This window comes from Camellia sinensis, chromosome 7 (assembly GCF_055761805.1).
Source record: "Camellia sinensis isolate YWXY chromosome 7, ASM5576180v1, whole genome shotgun sequence".
Taxonomy (NCBI): domain Eukaryota; kingdom Viridiplantae; phylum Streptophyta; class Magnoliopsida; order Ericales; family Theaceae; genus Camellia; species Camellia sinensis.
Genome location: NC_138967.1, coordinates 30,878,857 through 30,898,400, shown reverse-complemented (window position 1 = coordinate 30,898,400; position 19,544 = coordinate 30,878,857). Strand labels below are relative to the sequence as shown.

Genomic DNA, 19,544 nt, shown 5'->3' with positions numbered 1-19,544 from the left:
AAAAGTATAATAGATGCTACTCATGTGTATATTTTTAATAATAAAAAAAATAACAATTATAATAATTAGACCAAATTGAGTCAAAATTATAAATTCAATGTCAAAATTGAGCAAAATAAAATTAAAAGAACAAAAATAACACAAGAGTTAAAATATAAGGACTACCAATATAATTTATCCATTTAAGAATAAGTACATAATTTTTTAATTAATTTAAAAATTGTTAATAAATATACCAAACAAATATATACATATTTTCTATTTTTGTTATAATTTTTTTTAAAAATATATTTACTAATTAAAAATTAAATAAATAGATGAGTCTGCCAACTCACGAATTGGACATGAATTAAACGATTCTCCAAAGACTAGCCTTAAATCAAGAAATTGGCAAAAAAATCAACTTGAACTAAATTTTCTTAGCTACATTTTAGTATTTAGTCCAATATTAGAATTCTCAAATTAGTTCATATCAGTCACGGACTGATAAATTATGATATAATTTAAATTTATTAGAGCTAGAATATAACCTACAATTTAGGGTGGCTCTATCTTAAATAATGGGGGTGTTTGGTAGGGCTTTTTTGAGCCAACTTATGGCTTCTGCCTTTTAAAAAGTTATTTTGGACTGTTTTGTTGAACTTATTTTAAACAGCTTCTAATTCTAACAACTTATTTTAAGTCAAAAAAGCTGATTCTGAGAAGCTGCTCACCTATTGCTTCTGATTATCAGCTTCTGCTGTGGACATGTTAATTCACGATTATACTCTTAAATTTTTTTATTTTTTATTTTTCTAAAAATAAAAAAAAAAACCCAAATGAACTATAAAATATTATTATTATTTTTTATGAGAAATGTAGACAAATAGTGAATAATAAAAAATAAAAATTAATTGTAAAAGCTACTTCACAGCTTATTTAACAAACACTACTAAGTAACTTAAATCTATAATCCAACAGTTATACCAAACAGATTAACAGCTTCTGATTAAAGTCATAATCTATAATCTGTTAAGATATAATGTATAATCTGTTTTAACAGCTACACCAAACAGCACCAATGTTTTCATACATATATATAACTATTCATTTAATTGTTTTAAACATAAATATATAGTTTTTTTTGAACTAAGTTTAAACTTTTTAATAAGTATGCATAAAATATGTCCATAATTCTTATTTTTATTATAAAAACATTTATAAATATCTATTTACTAATTTAATAAATAGATAGGTTAAATGATTCATATAAATTGTGAATAAATCAAGATAATTTTTAATGATTACGTAAATGACAAGTTGACATAAATCTAATGTTAAGTGCAAATTTAATATCATAAGTAAATCTTAATTCATTTTTACGTAAATCTTATAACATAAGACAAATTATAATTTTGATGCTAGTCAAATTTTTAGACTCTACAAAACATGAAAAAATTAATAGATTGACAAATGTAATTTACCACTGTTATATGATAAATTAAATTGATAAAACTCATAAAACGAAATGTATTTATATTTTATTATAAATATAATTTTTTTAATTTATTTTTAAATTTTTACCAATTAAATTATGACATGTATTTATTAAGGATTTAAAGCACGCAATTAATGATATAAGAATAAAAAAAAATATCTCTTACATATAATTGTGATAAAAATAAATAAAATTTAATTGATTCTAAATTATTTTTACTAATTATTGTTGATTATTTATTTGTACCCATATATAACACGGATAAATATGAAATATTTTGAAAAATTAATAAAAAGTTGACTTTTTAGATTTTTTAGTTTATTTGATCCTTTTATGTATATAAAATATGAAAGATAATAAGACTAAAAATGAGTAAAAAATTAAACACGGACATTTTATCCTCTTTCCAAAAAAAACCCTATGTTGGTATAAAATAACCAAACGGAGCCTAAAAGAATGGAAATTCCTCGGGGACACACACACCATAGTCATATCTGTCATCAAATATGGATGCAGCAAATATGGATGCAGGTATTTTTATTACGTAAGAAAGATCCTAAACTACTCATCCACGTTCAACGTCTCGTGGCAGTTAAAAACCCTAATTTTTCAGATTCATCGATGAGATGAGAAGAGAAAATGGAGTAGGAGGAAGGCCAAGTCTCTCAAATCTTCCTCCCCAACCATCCCCCATGGCTTTCAGTTTTCTAGCTGAGGTAATCCTTTGTATTTCCTTTCTGTATATATATATATAGGTAAAATCTGAGTATATATTTTTATCTATCTATCTATCTATACTATTATAAAGTGAACACATAATATGGTGTCCTGAAACTTGCTTTACTCTCCTCATACCATGTGGCAGTATGTTTTATTTTTTAAAAAAATGTTAAACAAAGAGATGGGCAAGGCTTGAACCCATGACCATGGCTTTAAGTACGAAGACTCATACCACTTAAACTAAGTACACATTATAATATTAATCTATACTATTATAAAGTGAACACATCTATCTATCTATCTATATTATTATAAAGTGAACATATAATATGGTGTCCTGAAGCTTGCTTTACTCTCCTATTATAAAGTGAACATATAATATGGTGTCCTGAAGCTTGCTTTACTCTCCTCATGTCATGTGGTAGTATGTTTTATTTTTTAAAAAAAAGTTAAACAAAGAGATGGACAAGGCTTGAACCCATGACCATGGGTTTAAGTACGAAGACTCGTACCACTTAAGCTAAGTACACATTATAATATTAATTTCATTATTATTTTTTTTATTCCTACTTATTTAAATTATTTAAATTGCACGCACATGGTGTGTGCCACCCACTAGTGTTTATATATGCATCTATGTGTAGCTTTGTAGTCTGTTTATGTTTTGATTTTTTTTTTCCCGTTTCAAAATCGTTTTTTTTTTTGGGAATAATCACACTAGTCTTCATTTTGTAGCACTTGAATTATCAATCCTTTAATTTTGTCAATTTGGATTCCAAATTGTAAAATACGAGTTAAAATGTCCTCCCTAATAATCCTAACAGGAGTGTGGAATTTCATAAGTTCAAAAAAAATGCTAGTACAAAATTGAAAGATCCAAGGACTAAAATGCAACAGATCACATACCAAAATGCAACAAAGTGCATACTATGGAAAATGTGTGGATTTGGTTATTTTGAATTTTTTTCTTTTTTCTTTTCATGTAACATTACAAAAATATGCCAACTTTTATTAATCAATTCAGACGGCATGAGAACTGGGACCATTTAAACTCATATTTAGTAGTTTTTTGAGTACCAAATTAATGAAAATTAAAGTTTGGGAGTTAATGTGCAACATAATGCATACTTTGGGGACCATTGGGGTAATTAATCCTTCTTGTTATTTTCCTCGTCAATCTGATTTGAGGACAAGAATGGCTGTTATAGTTTGGTTTTCAATTTGCAGTTGGAATTGGTATCTCAAAGAATAAATTTTTAATAGCCTAAATAAGTGTTCTGAATATATGTCTTCAGAAGCAATTGAAGTACTTTGTTAACATATGGAAGTGTTTCGGTTTAATTTTGAAAGTATTGAAAGCATGACTTGCAGAACCATCCTAAGTGGTAAAAGTTCTTTTGAAATAGGCTGTTAAAATGCGTATTTGCAAATTGGTAAGCTTTGTGTAACTCCGTGTGTGTTTTCACTTGTGAACTGTGCATCTTTCTTATTATTTGGAATTTGTTTTCATCCTTCATTTCTGCACAGCGCTCTGATTCTGAAGCGCACCCTGATTGTTCTCACAATGGTATGTGGGTCAATGAAGTTAATAACAGTGATCCGTGTAATATAGTATGTGAAACTTCCAGTGATAGTGATGATGATAGGCTATGCCATGACTTGGCTCCTAAAACAAATGGTAACCCGACAGAGAAGTCTAGTGGTTTGGGCCCTCAGGGCATTCATGAGCAAGAATTTTGTTTGGAAATGGATTGGACAGAGAAAGAAATATTTATAAAATGTGATAAAGGTGGTGAGGTGTTGGGTTGTAGTGACAATTGCTGCCCGTTAGCTGTTCATGAGGAATGCATGCACTGCTCAGCTCGGTTTGATAGTGCCGGAAACTTCTATTGCCCTTATTGTTCATATAAACGAGCTATGTTGGAAAGACGTAAAGCAAGGAAAAAGGCTATGTTGGCAAAGAAAGCTTTATCGATTTTTTTGAATACAGGAATGATGAACGTTGACCCACATAAGCAAAAGGCTGAGAGAGTTGGGAGGAAAGAGCCAAATCCATCCGCAGTTGTGAGAGACACAGAATATAACGATACCAGGAATAAATTGGAATTGAACAGCAATGAAGTTGCCGTTAAAATAGAGGCAGATCATAGAGAAGAAAGATTTAATTTTGAATGCACTACAAGCATTGTACCTTATAAAGGTGCTGCGGCATCAGCAACAAATGAGCGAAATGATGTTGTGCTGTGCAGATGTGGGAACAATGCAAGACCGTATGATGGGCGTCAGCTTAAGATAGTGACTGGAAAATGGATGCGTGCAGGGCCTATTATTGCCTGTGGTCATGTTGGCGGTGCTTGTTGTGGGGAAAAAGAGACGGGACATCAATTTAAAATGGTACAGGCAGGCAAAAGTGTTCAAGTAGAGCACCCAAGACTAGTCGAACTAAATACCAATGTGGTGCACAAAGAGGAAAAAAATGCAGCCAGCAAATCTAGAGTACAACTGTGAGTAAATTTATATATTCTATGAGATTGTTTGGTCTAATGTCTTCTTCTGGAGATTCATGTTGAAATAAAAATAATTACGTTGCCAAATCGTGGCTAGTTAATATATGTTTAAATTTTAAATTACTAACTGAACTTTCATTTTTATTTTCATTTTTTTGTATTCCCAACCTACAGAATGAAGCCATCATTTCCTAACGTGAGGCGTAAAAAACGACCATGGACAGCTGAAGAGGAAGAAATGCTAAAGGTATGAGCTCGGGATATAGCCATCCTACTTGTGCTTATTGACGCAAATGGAAAGTTGAAGAACTCTTAGGCCTTGTTTGGTTTGTGTTTCCCAAAAATTTTTGGGAAAAATTCTCTACAAATAAGTTTTCAAAAGTAATCAAATTAAACAAATTTTTCCAAAAAATTTTTCCAAAACTTGTTTGGTTTACAAGTTTTCCAAACAAATCTCTCTTTCATACACATCAAATCAATCACTTTTTCCAAAACTCTCTCTTAAAATAATTTTCCAAAATATCTTTTGATAAAAACAAATCAAACAATTTTTCGTACTTTTTATCTCTAAAACTCATCTCCCAAACTCAAACCAAACATACCCTTAGTGTTTTATGTTGAGGAGAAAGTAAGTTAAAGCAAGTAGAAAGTTGAGTCAAATTTATCAAATTGCTTAATGAATATATTACCTACTCCATTTTGCTCTCGATGCCCATTCACATGGCAGATTATAGACGGCCATGTCATTGTAGAAGATGATAGGCGAACTTTACAGAAAAAGGAATAATTAACAATCAAGCAGAAAGTAATTCAGTTTCAATCACTGCCAAAACAAAAATAAGCACCCATTTGGTCATGATAACAAAGGAAATAAGAAGATAGAAGAAGATTATTCTACCGTCTTTGTGGATTCTGTGTTCTAAAGGATTGATTGAAGTCTTTAATTCCAAATAAATTAGAAAGTAGTGCTTGGCATAAGTTTGCAAAACCTTTTTCCTTTACCAGACCAGCTTTAGAGAACAAAGGAGGACCTTTTTTTCCTTTCCCCTTTATGGGAAATGTTGTGCCTCCCAGTTAGAGAATTGTAGGAAGTATTGCAGATGTCCGAAATGGAATTAATTTTGTTTCCCCCCTGACTTACAGCCATCTAACTTCATTAAGCACTTCAATGGTGCAGCAAGGAGTGCAGAAATTCTCAACGTTGGTCAACAAAAATCTTCCATGGAGGAAAATTTTGGAATTTGGTCGCCATGTTTTTGATGGGACTCGTACCCCAGTTGACCTCAAGGACAAATGGAGGAATATTTTGGTCAAAGAATGCTCAACAAAATAATTGAAAGGTACTTTGATATGACTGACTCAAAAAGCACCAGGTAACTTATTGATTATACAAGTAAGAAGTTTCAAATGTCTAATTGGTCCTTCTTCTTGTTGGAGCTTCATGGTATTTGTGATGGGTGGAGAGGATGTGAAATTGAAACTATTCTTTGTCTTTTATCTGAATGTACATCAAGTTTTTGACAAGTTATATTGAATTGATTAACTTGTCTTTTCCTGTTTTTATGTAGATTTCCTGTTGAGATAATGAGGGCGGATATTTTTGTAGAATTTTTTCAGTAAGGGCCACAATAATGGCAAGTTTGCTTGGGGATTTATTGAAGATGTATTTGCTTTCATTTTTGGCTTAATAGGAAAGTTTTGTGAATCTTTGTTTTCGCATGTTGGAGAGCTTGATTTTGGTGAATGGCTTCTTTCTTAGACTCAGCATATCTGGTCCACGATGGTTGGGCATTGTGAAATTCAACATCGAAATTGGGATTTGAGACCACCTTAATGAAATTGTGGAAAATAAAGCCTTGTTTGGCAAACTCTAAAAAAAACTTACTTTTGGCGAAATAAGCCAAAAAGCAAAAGCCTGAGATGAAGAAAGACAAATGTAGATGGAACTTTTATTAAAAAAACCTTTACAGAACAGTTTGTAAAGTCACCACTTCTGATATCAAAATGCATTATACTATTAAACAATATACATCATATATATATATATATATATATATCATTTGTAGTGGAAGGTAAACTTGGTTCTCTCTTGTCCACCATAGTGGTTAGGAAGATCTTTAGATGACAGTTCCACTTGGAATCAAGGCGTCCTTGATTACTGTCACGATCGCACTCTTTATGAAGTATCCATCAGTTTCCCTCGCTGCTTCTTGAACATTGTCAGTATTGATGATCTGGAATAATAAAGTTTTCACATTAAAGCTTTGACCTTCCAAATGTACATGAGTAGTTTCGAGTGACATGATTTTATTATACAATTTACGATTCAAACTACTATGTAATTGCACAATTGAAATAATGGGTAAAAAAAAAACCTTCACGTTGTCTCCGATGCGAGCATTCTTGTCAATAATAGCTCTTTTGATGTGAGAGTTCTTGCCAATACCAATTGGAATGCTACCCTTCGCAGCCAGAAATCTTTTGTCAGCATCCGTCTGGAGAATATGACAGCCATGAGTATGACAATTTCAAATGGAATAAATTAGTCACAATTTTAGCGCCATAGAACTTTAAAAAGTTTGGTTTTTACCTCATAATAATCTGCTCCCATCAACAATGAATCTTCTATAACTGCACCCTCAGATATGCAAGATCGAAGCCCAACAACACAATGGTGAATTTTACAGTTCTGCACAGGGAAGAAAATGTGATCTTAATTAACACTAGGGCTTCATTCTCTATCACAGTCATGGATTTTTTACCTTAGCAGAAGGCAAGAAGTACGTGATATGCCACTTGCAATCTGCTGTGGAAAGTGGCACAGTAGGAGTAAGCTTACTTACACTATTTGTGTGAAACGTGAATGGCATCAAATGAGCAGAAAGGTTTTCTTTTTGAACAATAGTCGTTCACAACCATTGATGAAGGATTCCTCTACTAGTGTGGCAGCACATTCTGACATAATGCAATTTAAAAGCTTGTAGCAAGCTGAAGTGTGAGATGAGCCTACTTAGCTAAGAGAAGAGAGAGAGAAGACGGTGACAAGGTGCTGCAGTAATTACTAAGCGTGGCTCAATCCTTAATAGGCCTCTCATTCATTTCATATCAAGCCTTTCTACATTTTGTATGACCAACCATGGTATTTGAACTGTAGGCTTGATTAACTGCCTGGCTCCTACAACTCATATCTCTCAAGTCAATAACATCTAGGGCAACCTCTCATGCCATTACTTCCATGACAGAAATACTTTTTAAAAAAAAAAAAAGTGATACAACATCGGTTGCAAAAGAAATCCTCGTCACTTGGCAAAACTAAATTTTAAGTATGATTCATGAACGCGCAACTGTCATCTGTGGAATCTAAATAGGTGGCAGATATTATCAGCAGACATTGAGTTACTTTCCTTAATTACACAACCTTCACCGATAACACTATCTGTGACATCAGCATCAAGCATCTTGGAAGGAGGCAAATATCGAGGTTGGGTGTAGATTGGTGCTGAACGATCATAGAAGCTACAGCAGAAGATAAATTAAAGAACATATCAAAGTTTTTGTACCACAAAAAGAGTTGATGATGTTACAGCACATCAAGGGTGAAGAAAGATACTAAGTTCGATGGACAAGAGGAGAACCTGAAATCTGGCACTGGCTTTTTGGTGATCCCCAAATTGGCATTATAAAAAGCTTCAATGGTACCAATGTCTTCCCAGTAGCCATCATACAAGTAAGCTTGCACCTATAGGCAGAAGAGGCAATTAAACTTTCAAAAATTGTGAATCTGGAGAAGTAAAATGCAGATAGAAGATTATTTTGAAGGCCAGAATTCTAAGAAAATTGATCGGCATTTTGTACACATTTAAGTTTCAGTTCAATAGATTTACACTGTTGATATCAGTAGAGTTAGGTGTCCATAAGCAGCAACTTAAATTAGCCCAAAGCCATAGATATCTAGACAATAAACTATCGCTGCATGACTCAGGAATCAGGATGCTTCAATTATCCTCAAAATGGCACAGCTATATAGAACCAGACCACTTGTTACACATCCCCATCAAAATGGGAAGCACAATAATAGTGCAGCAAGTGGGCCAATGAAGTGCAATCTATACATTTACATAGGTCCCAGACATAAAATATAAACTCCCAACCAACTTCAGTAAATATAAAGAACATGCATTGTGTCCTTTCTGATTTCGACAATACAAGTAGAGTACCAATAAAGAAAAAAAGGCTTTTCACATACTCTCATTCCAATGGAAGTTGCACCAGGAATAATTTCACTTCCAAAATCATTGGCTCCAGGAAATTTTTCCGCAAGCAGATTTATCATGACATCTTTACTCACAACATATATACCCTTACTCGCGATGAAAGGCATCTCTTTGGCTCTCTCATCGTCAAGACCTAAAATGGTAGTGTCAACCTAAAACATGACAAATAGATAAAATCAATCATAATCTGGGCTTATTTATCAGTTTTATAAATAAAATCATGACTTGTACTACTACTGATGAAGAATTATAAAGTAATTTATAAGAAACAACCTTCATAGCTTTCAATTGCTCTCCTTTTGGTTTCTCTGCAAATTCAATAATACGTCCTTCTTCATCAATTTTCATCAGACCAAATGCAGTGGCACGTTTTTCATCCATTGGCAGTGCAGCTACAGTGATATCAGCATCAGTCTCTCTATGTGTTAAAATATATCATCCACTACTCCACTACATACCCCACTTCACCTACTACACTCACCTACCACCACCATCCACTACACCTACATCTATATAAACCACCATTTGTAATTTGTAATACACACATCAATCATAAAGATATCAATCAATAATACTTGAATTTTAACATGTTATCAGAGCAAGGTTAAGAACCTAGTATTTTCGCTTCACCGGCGGACGGCAGCCTCGCCTTGGCCGCCCGCCGAACCTCTCATCTTCCAACTATTTCTGCATGCCGGATTTTCATCCATCAAAACCAACCCAGGTACCATCTTGTTTTGCACCCGCCACCGACGGACCACTGTTCGCGGAGGTGGATATTGGCAGCAGATTTTCGTGACCTAGAATCCAAGGGCAAAGTTGAAAATTTGCTAGCAAGAGCGGCATCTGATTTTACAGAGTTATAACTATTTGACTTCATTGAAGCATTAGAGCCAAAAGCAGATTTTGACTTCCCAGGAAAACCGGTCGTCCCATTTGCTACGTCTCTAACATACGCAGAATCCCATGAGAACATGTCCTCCTCTTGTCAGTACACATAGTCGCCGATCAATCGAACCCTTTGTCTCTCATCTTGGCCGAGATCTGTTCCCACAAGTGTTTGTTCGACTTGGACGTGTTGCAGAAACCATCAACATCGCGGCGAAAACTGATCAGACTCCGAGTCTCTTCCTGGACCCAAGTCTCCGCTCTCTTCTTCGGAGCTTTCACTTCGAGGTCTTCTCCGCTACTGTCGCCGAATCTGCCACGTTTTCCACCGCCATGAGCCTTGCAATACATGGTGCTTCCTTGAGCACCCTTGGCGCAACCTATGGACTGGCAACGACGCCCACCTCCATGAGAGATGCAGACCAATCTGCCATTGTGGACATGAGGTCCTCCCTCACCACCAGATCTCATTATCTCGGCAGTTTTGGTTTAGCACATTCCCACTCCACTTTCTTTTTCTTTTCTATTATTTTACTCCTTCTTTGAACAGCACACGACACCCACATTGCTTTGCCCCTGTATCTCTTTTCTCTCTCTCTCCCTTTACACCCTCTCTTTTCCTTTCTTTTTCTTTTCATATTCACCTCCACTAGCCGACACGCACCTGCCTAAAGCGACCCCTTTTATTTTTTATTCTTCACACACCACCACGTTCCCACCACACCATTATCCTATATTCTACCATATTATACTATGCCATATACTCCACCACACTTCGTCTTTTTATTTTATTTTATCTTCCATTTTACATTAAAAAAATAATAATAAATAAATAAAATAAAATAAAATAAAATAAAATAAATAAAAAAAAAAGACGAAGAAGACGACCTGCACCCCAAATTCATTTTATTCCTATCGGGGCTCACCCCGATCCATTTTACAACCAAAAAAAAAAAAAAAAAAAAAAAAAAAACAACAAATAAACCCACACAACAACCACATCCCCAGACAGGATTTTTTTTCTCTACTCTGCCGCCGGTCTCTTCTTTTTGCCTCCGTCCTGGGCAGCCCTTGACGGCGTTGCCTCCGTACTTCCTAGGCCACCAAGCAAGATGCCTCCAGCCTGTTCCTCCACTGCAGCATATGGCGGACCTCCAAATCGCCACATCACGGTGGCCTTCCGCTTCAGCTCCTTATTTTCTGCTTTCAGCACACTTATCTCTGCTCGCGCATCCTTATACATGCGTTGGAGCAGAGCCAGCTGGGAGGTTAACTGATGCACCTCATTTGTCCTACTCTGCAGCCGGTTCGACAAATTTGTGACGGCCGTCATGGTTTCCACGCAAGACTTCAAAGTATACTGGTTGGCCTCCACATCTGACTGCACTGCCATTCTTTGCTCCACAGACCGCATCGAAAAGTTCAACGGAGCAAACTCCGGGGCGCTTGGTTGAGTTTCCAGTGCCACCGCACCAGTTCTCTCTCTTGTTGACTCGTTGAGGTCGGGAAAGAGGGTGAGCAGTCCACGGGAAGACGAGGACGAGGCCATTTTTTTCTGGGCAACAGAGTATTACAGACTCTCTCTCTCAGCACAACGAAGAGTTTTTCAGACTCTCTTTCTCAGCACAACGACGTTTTTTTTCAGAGGTTTTTCACAGCTTTTCTCTGCCTCAGCATCAGCCTCTGTCTTATAGCCGAGGCAGCCACACGCATCGCGCGCCTCTTGCCGCCCGACAAATTGGCACGCCTTTTCATGGCACATCTTTTGATAAAGTGGGCACGCCTTTTGATGGCACGCCTTTTGAAAAATTGGGCACACCTTTTGAAGGTGCAACTTTTCCAACGGTCCGACATGACCCTATAAACTGTCCCGACATTTGATTCCGGTTAGCATCTTCAACGGTCCGACATGACCCCATAAACTGTCCCGACATTTGATTCCGGTTAGCATCTTCAACGGTCCGACATGACCCTATAAACTGTCCCGACTTTGATTCCGGTTAGCATACAGTGTCCTCTACAACGTTATGACACACCCCTCCAGTGTCCTCTACCCCGTTATGACACAACCATACAGTGTCCTCTACACCGTTATGACACCACCATCCAGTGTCCTCTACACCGTTATGGCACACCCATCCAGTGTCCTCTACCACGTTATGGCACCACCTTTCAGAGTCTTCACCGACGGTCTGACACGACCATACAGTGTCCCCTATCTTTTTTTTATGTATTTTTTTTTTTTTTTATGTATTTTCTTGTTTTGTTCCTCTCTTCAAACTCAAGTTGGTTAGTTTCTATCCTCCTTGAGTTTGCGGGGGGCTGTTAAAATATATCATCCACTACTTCACTACATACCCCACTACACCTACTACACTCACCTACCACCACCATCCACTACACCTACATCTATATAAACCACCATTTGTAATTTGTAATACACACATCAATCATAAAGATATCAATCAATAATACTTGAATTTTAACACTATGGGCTTGAATAAATCTCTCATAATCCATACGATACAGATGGTCCCCAGCAAGAATCAAGAACTCTAGAACATTGTGTTCCTCAAACAGCCACAAATACTGTCTCACAGCATCAGCTGTACCCTAATAACCAATAAAAATACAAATCAATACAGCGTGTCTAGCAAACGCTGGGTGAAGGGAAAATGAGGCATTAAGCAAAACAAAATTGGGGAACAGTTTTTTGGTTTGTAAGTGATGCACTGATAGCAGCTATTTGCATCAAACCACAGCTTATAATGAGGTACATTAGAAAACTGGGGCAGATTACTCTTTTCTTTGCAAGTGATGCAACTCCTTAAAAACAAAGAGAATGGTACCATACAAGGGAATAGTGATAACGAAAGGGGAGAAAAAAATTTAACAGAAAAACTTTTAACAGAGAGGGTAAGGTGGTTAAAAAAAAAAGGGAGAAAAAAAAGAGAACCATTTAATAGGGGAGAAAATAACATAAATGGTGTTTGTTGAACTAGTCCAATTCTTAGGGACACTTGCAAGATACATCAGGAATGATATCAGGATGATCTGAACTTGGTAATTTTGGTCTGGCATATTAAAGAGGACACAATAGTTGACAAACTTTCATCCTGATGCATGTGCATAACTCATCTATCAAACGCACAGAAAATGCCAGCACTAATGGTATACAAACAAATTGTCAACTTTAAATGGAATCTCACAGAAATGAAAAACTGCTGCACAGTATAAGACTGGAAGGTATAGAGTTCAGATTTTATACTACCTGGAACCAATTGGGGTTCTCTGGGCTTTGCTGAGCAGCAAGAACTTCAACAAAACCTTCATTCTTGTAGCCATCCATGTTATTTGCATATGCGCGTGAAAGGTGACGATTTAGAGATGCAGAATTGAATTGTGTAAGAACATAGATCTTTGATATGTTGCTGTTAAGGCAGTTGCTGACCGGAATGTCAATCAGGCGATAATTTGCTCCTAAAGGAACAGCTGGTTTTGCTCTCTTCTTTGTAAGAGGGTAAAGGCGAGTCCCAGCTCCACCTCCGAGTATAATTCCCAGAACACTCTGTGAAGAATACAAAACCACTTAATCATTCCCTTCCTCATATCAACTCATTATAAAGATCAAAGTTTCTAAATAGCCATAAGCATAAAATTCCACCATACAAGTTTAAAAAAGAAAGAGCAGAGCAACAAAACCCATATTTTCCAAGCATTTTTTACTGGGACATGAGGAACCCAAAGTCATGGATCAAATGCTACACATATTTCAGCTGATTTTACATAAACATCCAACAATGTAGTCCTCTGCATCATAATGATCGACCATGAAATTTGAAGATTTTAAGGTCCATAGTAAGGTTACCTTATTTTATTTTGAGCAAATGTGCCAAATTAGTGCAAAATTTCCAAAAATAAATGCATTCAGTAATCAATGAAAAGCAAAACACATTTAATGGTCCTTCAGAGCAACTCCAACCATACTCTTCATTTTTTACTAGTTAAAATACAAAAAAAATAATTCTTTATTTTGCCTAATCCCTTTTTTTATCTACATACTTAAATGCTACTCTTTATTTTACCTATTTACACCCATAAACTGTTTAAAGAAGCCTCCAAAGCTTTTAAAATGTAGCTAGTCTTAAAAGGTTTATGTTAAAATAGATATTGTAATAACTAGTCTTAAAGAATTTTGTTAAAATAGTTATTGTAATAACCTATCAATCATGGTTATTTCGAAAAACATACCGTATCCATACCGGGTACTTATCGGTGTATGGTACCTCTTATGGTACTTTTGCATACATACCGGGTATACGTTCTTAGTTTTTGGCATACCCAAACGTACTTAGCATATACCTAGACCGTACCGTACCTCAGTTGAAATAATTTTTTCTTTTACTACAGAGATAAAACTCCTTTCACTAAATTTCGTTTTTATTTTTAATTTTATGTTTAGCATAATTTTAAAATTAAACTATGGTTTGTAAGTTATTTAATATATTGACGTTTAATTTTGATTTATATCTTTACTTTTAGCATTAAATGTTAATTATAGATTGGATCTTAACAAATTAAGCCATTTAATTAATTTTTGCAATACTCTAAATTTAAAATAACTATTTTTTACAAACGAACCAAGTCATACCATATCTTACTAAGAGAGGAATAAGTGAAAAACTCAGGACCGGCCAATAAAAAACCCTAAGAATTTTAGAGATGGTTTGGATATAATCTAAATAGGCTATTCATTATTTTATTTATTATAAGTTGTCACATTATCTCTTTACTTTTATGTACATATTTTTGCTAGGAAAAAAAAAAATCAAGTGTCGTTTGGGAAGGGCTCATTTGGGCTCTTTTGACTCTTTGAGCCACAAAAGACAGAATAGGCTATTTGAGCCACAGCAGACAAAACATCACATCCAACCCATAATTATTACACTCTTCTCTCACAAAAAAAGTCAAAAAAATCAAAAAATCAAAAAGTCATTTTCAAACCAAGCTTTTGAGCCCAAGCTCAAATAGTCAAAAAAGTTAAAAAATCAAAAAGCCAACCCACTTCCCAAACGGAAGCTCAGTAAGCCAAGTAATTCACACCCAAATAAAAAGTAGTGTACTTGACATAAAGTTGAGAAAATTCCATTCAGACAAAAATAAACTTAAAAGACATCAAGCTTAGGTGTTGTTTGGTAACAATTACGTTTTCAATTTTCTGTTTATATTTACAAAAATTTTAAAAACTCAAATAAAAACTTGTTTGGTAAATTTTTTATTTTTAAATCAGTGGTCTCAGTTTATAAATTTGGCCAAAAAATGTAAACTCAAAAAATGTGTTTCCGTTTTGAGTTTTGAGTTTTTTTTTTTTTTACCACCCAACACTAGCCCTCACCTGCCACTATTTTCTACCACCGTCTTCCGCCACCACCACCCACCACCCATCCCCCACTACCACCTGCCACCACCACTCACCGCCCACCTCTCGCCACCACCCACCTGTCACCCACTCGCCACCACCACCCACCCATCGCCACCACCGCCACCATCACCACCACACACCACCCATCCCCCACTACCACCTGCCACCACCACTCACCGCCCACCACTCGCCACCACCCACCTGTCACCCACTCGCCACCACCACCCACCCATCGCCACCACCGCCACCATCACCACCACACACCACCCACCTGTCATCCACCCGCCACCATCCACCACCCGCCACTACCATCTACCTCCTGCCACCACTACCTGCCACCTACTCGCCACCACCATTCACCACCCACTTGCCACCACCATCCGCCACCCGCCACCACCAGTCACCCACCACCACCAACCACCAGCCACCTGCCACCCACCCGCCACCACAACCCATCACTCACCACTACCACCACCATCACCACTACCACCCACCACCCACCCGCCACCCACCTACCACCACCACCCACCACCCACTCGCTACCACCCACCACCACCACCACCCACTCACTACCACCCACCACCACCACCACCACCCACTCACCACTCACCACCACCCGCCACTGTCACCCACCCACCCACCACCACCACCACCACCACCCGCCACCTACCCACCACCACCTGTCATCCGCCACCCACCTGCCACCGCCACCCACCACCCACTCGTTACCACCCACCACCTGCCACTATCATCCACCCACCCACCATCACTACCCGCCACCACTCGCCATTCGCCACCCACCTGCCACCACCACCCATCACCGCTACTGTCACCCACCTACCCACCACCACCACCCGCCATCCGCCACCCACCTGCCACCGCCACACACCACCCGCCACCACCACCCACTCGCTACCACCCGCCACCGTCACCTACCCACCCACCCGCTACCACCCGCTGGCCACCACCCACCGTCACCACTTTCCACCACCGTCTTCTGCCGTCACTTGCCACCACGTGCCATTTCTCACTCTTTTTTGTATTTTTAAATTTTTTTAAACATTTTGTCAATTACCAAACGCGTTTGTAGTTTATGTTTTTCTAAAAATAAACAAAAACTAGTTTATAAAATTTTTGTACATATAAATTGAAAACGTAAACGTTACCAAACAGACACTTAGAATCTGCCTAAAAAAGAATTCAAAAATTTTAGGGCGAAAGATATTAATCGTCCTTGAAGTGTGGGATTTGTATCAATTTGGTCATTAATTTTTTAATTGTAATACATTTAATTTCAAATTTTGAATTTTAAATATTATTTTAAATAAAAACAATTAAAAATATTTCATTTGAAAATGGTCCATTTCAAGGGTTGTCATATAATTTATTTTATATTAGTTAACTTGTATATTGTTTAAAATGTAATGATCTTTTTTTTAATGAATAATGCTGGGACTCTATTGATTATAAAATTATGTTTAGTTTGGTTTTCAGAATCATTTTTTAATTTTTTTTTATAAGAAACTAATAATTAAATTGGTAAAAAAAAAAACATCATTTTTATATAATTTTATCTTTTGGGACGGTAGAAATTATTTTTTTAAATAATTTTATATTTATTTTTATTAAATTATTTTTTATTTTTTCAAAAGTCAAATATGACAACAAGTTTGATGTCATTATTAAATCAATACATTAAATCAAAAAATTCAAACTTAAAAATATTTCATATATTAACCATAATGATTACACATTAAAAGCCTAAAAATTATCCATTACATGATAATCATTAAAAAAATATTTGTTAACAACAAATACAATCATCTATGAGATGGCTATTCAAAAACATCAACAAAAATAGTCATTCATTACATGATCATCATCTAAATACATACTAAAAATTAATTTAGGAAAAAAATAAAAATAAATAAAAATATAAAAGATTTATCATTTTTACATAATTTTATCTTTGGTGGATAAAAATAATTTTTAAAAATTCAAAAATATGTTTTGACATTTATTTTTATCAAAATAGTTTATATTTTATCAAATTCATGATTTTATCCTTAAAATTAAGTAATGATATCTTCAATTATCCTTATTTGGAACAAGATTTAAAATTCATGGTCAAATATATCACAATTGAAAAGTCAAGAACTAAAGTAATTCAAATCTCAAATTACAAGAAGTGTTAGTGTAATTCGCCCAAAATTTTATCATTTGATGTCTTCAATGGTCAAATCTTTTGTTTCCTGTTACCAATTTTTTTTTTTTAAATTTACACTAGAGAAATACTAGACTTGGTAAAGTTTATATTTCTAGTAATCTATTTATATTTATAGAATTTTTGAAAATTGTAAACAAAAATTCATTTAATTTTTGTTTTCATTTTTAAAAGTTATAAACAATTTCAAAAAAAATTTATTGCATTTTTTTATTTATTGTTTTTAATTTTTAATTTTTTCATTTCTCTTCTTTCTTCTACTCTTTCCGCCTACTAAGGCTAAGTTTGGGTACTCCCAAAAAAGCCAAAAAGTCAAAAAGTTACTCAAAAAGTTAAAAAATTAATACTATTCACCAAAAGTCAACAATTACGGCTGCACAACTCCCAATTCAAATTTTTCCCTACAAATCAATTTTTACAATTTTTTATTACACATTTTTCAATAAAAAGTCAAAAAGTTAACCCAAACATCCATATTTTCAACCTCAATTTTTTAGTCCAAAAAGACAAAAAGTACACTTATTTAGTCTCTCCAAACTTGACCTAACTATTGTTTATTACTATCAACTACCATTACCATTACCAATGACCTCTTTCACCAAGCGCCTCTGACCACCACTTCCTCAACTGCCAATCATTTGCCATCGTTATTAATCATCTCTCACCTGCGCATTATCTTTTCTTAAAAATCACTTTCAACTATCATTTTAGACAACTAATCGATCACCATTTCTAATCATTCACAATTACTTTTGGTCACCACCTCTCGTGGCTAACAGTCACCATTGACCATTATCTCCCATATCCAATAACCATCTTTCCCTACCATCTCCAACTGTAAATAATTACCTCTTGTAACCCTTTATTTTCAAAATAAAATTTCAAAATATTTGTGTACCAAATATTTTTTTTTATCATTTTTACCTAAAATAAATATAAACATGTTATTATATTCTGTAAACTAAAAGCAATAAATATAAATAGCAATTTCTCTCTTTCTATGGCTTCAACCTATGATGAACTCTAGAGATCGCTGAATAAAAATTAAAGTTGTTATAATCAAGTGATAGATGAAACTAGGATCTCATGTAGAGGGGCCAAGATGTGGCATGACTAATTTTATTTTTAAAAAAAAAATTTATTGTCACATTAAGCATGTATAAAATTCTGTATAAATTCTGCATTATTAATTTTTTTTTCTTTATATTATTTGGTTAACTCAATAAAACCAATTTTATTATTATTATTGTTGTTGTTGTTGTTGTTGTTTTGTGCGCATTGGAGGCTACAGTTTGAAGGAAATAAAAAATTTACTTGTGACAAGAGTAAAACCCTTCACTCTTAATATAATTAAATTAGTCTTAATGTTATATTTGATTCATTAAAATAAGAGTGAAATAAAATGGGATTACTCTTTCATTAACCTCCATTTGAAATGACAATTCACTTATAATGGTGAATGGTGATTAATGGTGAATATTCTATTTGTAACGTAACTTTTATTATTATTTTTAATAAATCAAATGTATAAATCAACATTCTAATAATCATTCTATTATACCTTCATTTCATTAAATCAAAAAACTACCCAATTATAAACAAAATGTTTATAAAATGTCAAGATATAAAATGGGTCTTGATTTCAATTGTGTAGTAGCTTGGAGCAGATATATCTATGAAATGGTAAGCATATACACCCAATTGTTTCTCATAAGCGGGAGCCAGGGCTTCTCATGATCTTGCTGTAGTTTCCTTACTTGATGCTCAGAGGGGTAAAGAAATGAAAGCATATGTGGGGATGTAACATCCTATTGAAGTTGAGATTCACAACCACACCTATGAATGTAAAAATAGCCCGTGGCCTAAGATGGGTCCAACCTGAAATTTTGGGCCTAGACTCAGGCTGCCATTTTGAAGCCCGGCCTAGTAGTTCGGACTAAAAAAATTTATGCCCTGTGGACAGCCCGCCCACCTGCTTCCCTCCATCTCTACTAGACAACCAACGTTAAAAAAAATAAAAATTGTTGCTAAC

At 35.2% G+C, this 19,544-nt stretch overlaps 2 protein-coding genes across 2 annotated transcripts; one reads left to right on the top strand and one right to left on the bottom strand.

Moving 5' to 3' along the window:
* The first annotated feature begins 1,890 nt into the window (after positions 1–1,890).
* Positions 1,891–6,409, top strand: LOC145795023 (uncharacterized). The gene is made up of 5 exons (XM_082877669.1): positions 1,891–2,008; positions 2,091–2,193; positions 3,725–4,701; positions 4,879–4,951; positions 5,882–6,409. Exons 2-5 carry the CDS (start codon positions 2,104–2,106, stop codon positions 6,035–6,037), a joined length of 1,296 nt encoding a protein of 431 aa, XP_082733795.1. The 5' UTR covers positions 1,891–2,008; positions 2,091–2,103; the 3' UTR covers positions 6,038–6,409.
* Positions 6,410–6,627: 218 nt separating this feature from the next.
* LOC114288807 (glucose-1-phosphate adenylyltransferase small subunit, chloroplastic) lies at positions 6,628–13,442 on the bottom strand. Its single transcript, XM_082877671.1, has 9 exons — positions 13,138–13,442; positions 12,359–12,479; positions 9,252–9,400; positions 8,951–9,130; positions 8,340–8,443; positions 8,105–8,220; positions 7,295–7,416; positions 7,080–7,199; positions 6,628–6,938 (listed from the first exon to the last, which is right to left on the bottom strand). Exons 1-9 carry the CDS (start codon positions 13,213–13,215, stop codon positions 6,822–6,824), a joined length of 1,107 nt encoding a protein of 368 aa, XP_082733797.1. The 5' UTR covers positions 13,216–13,442; the 3' UTR covers positions 6,628–6,821.
* Positions 13,443–19,544: the final 6,102 nt, after the last annotated feature.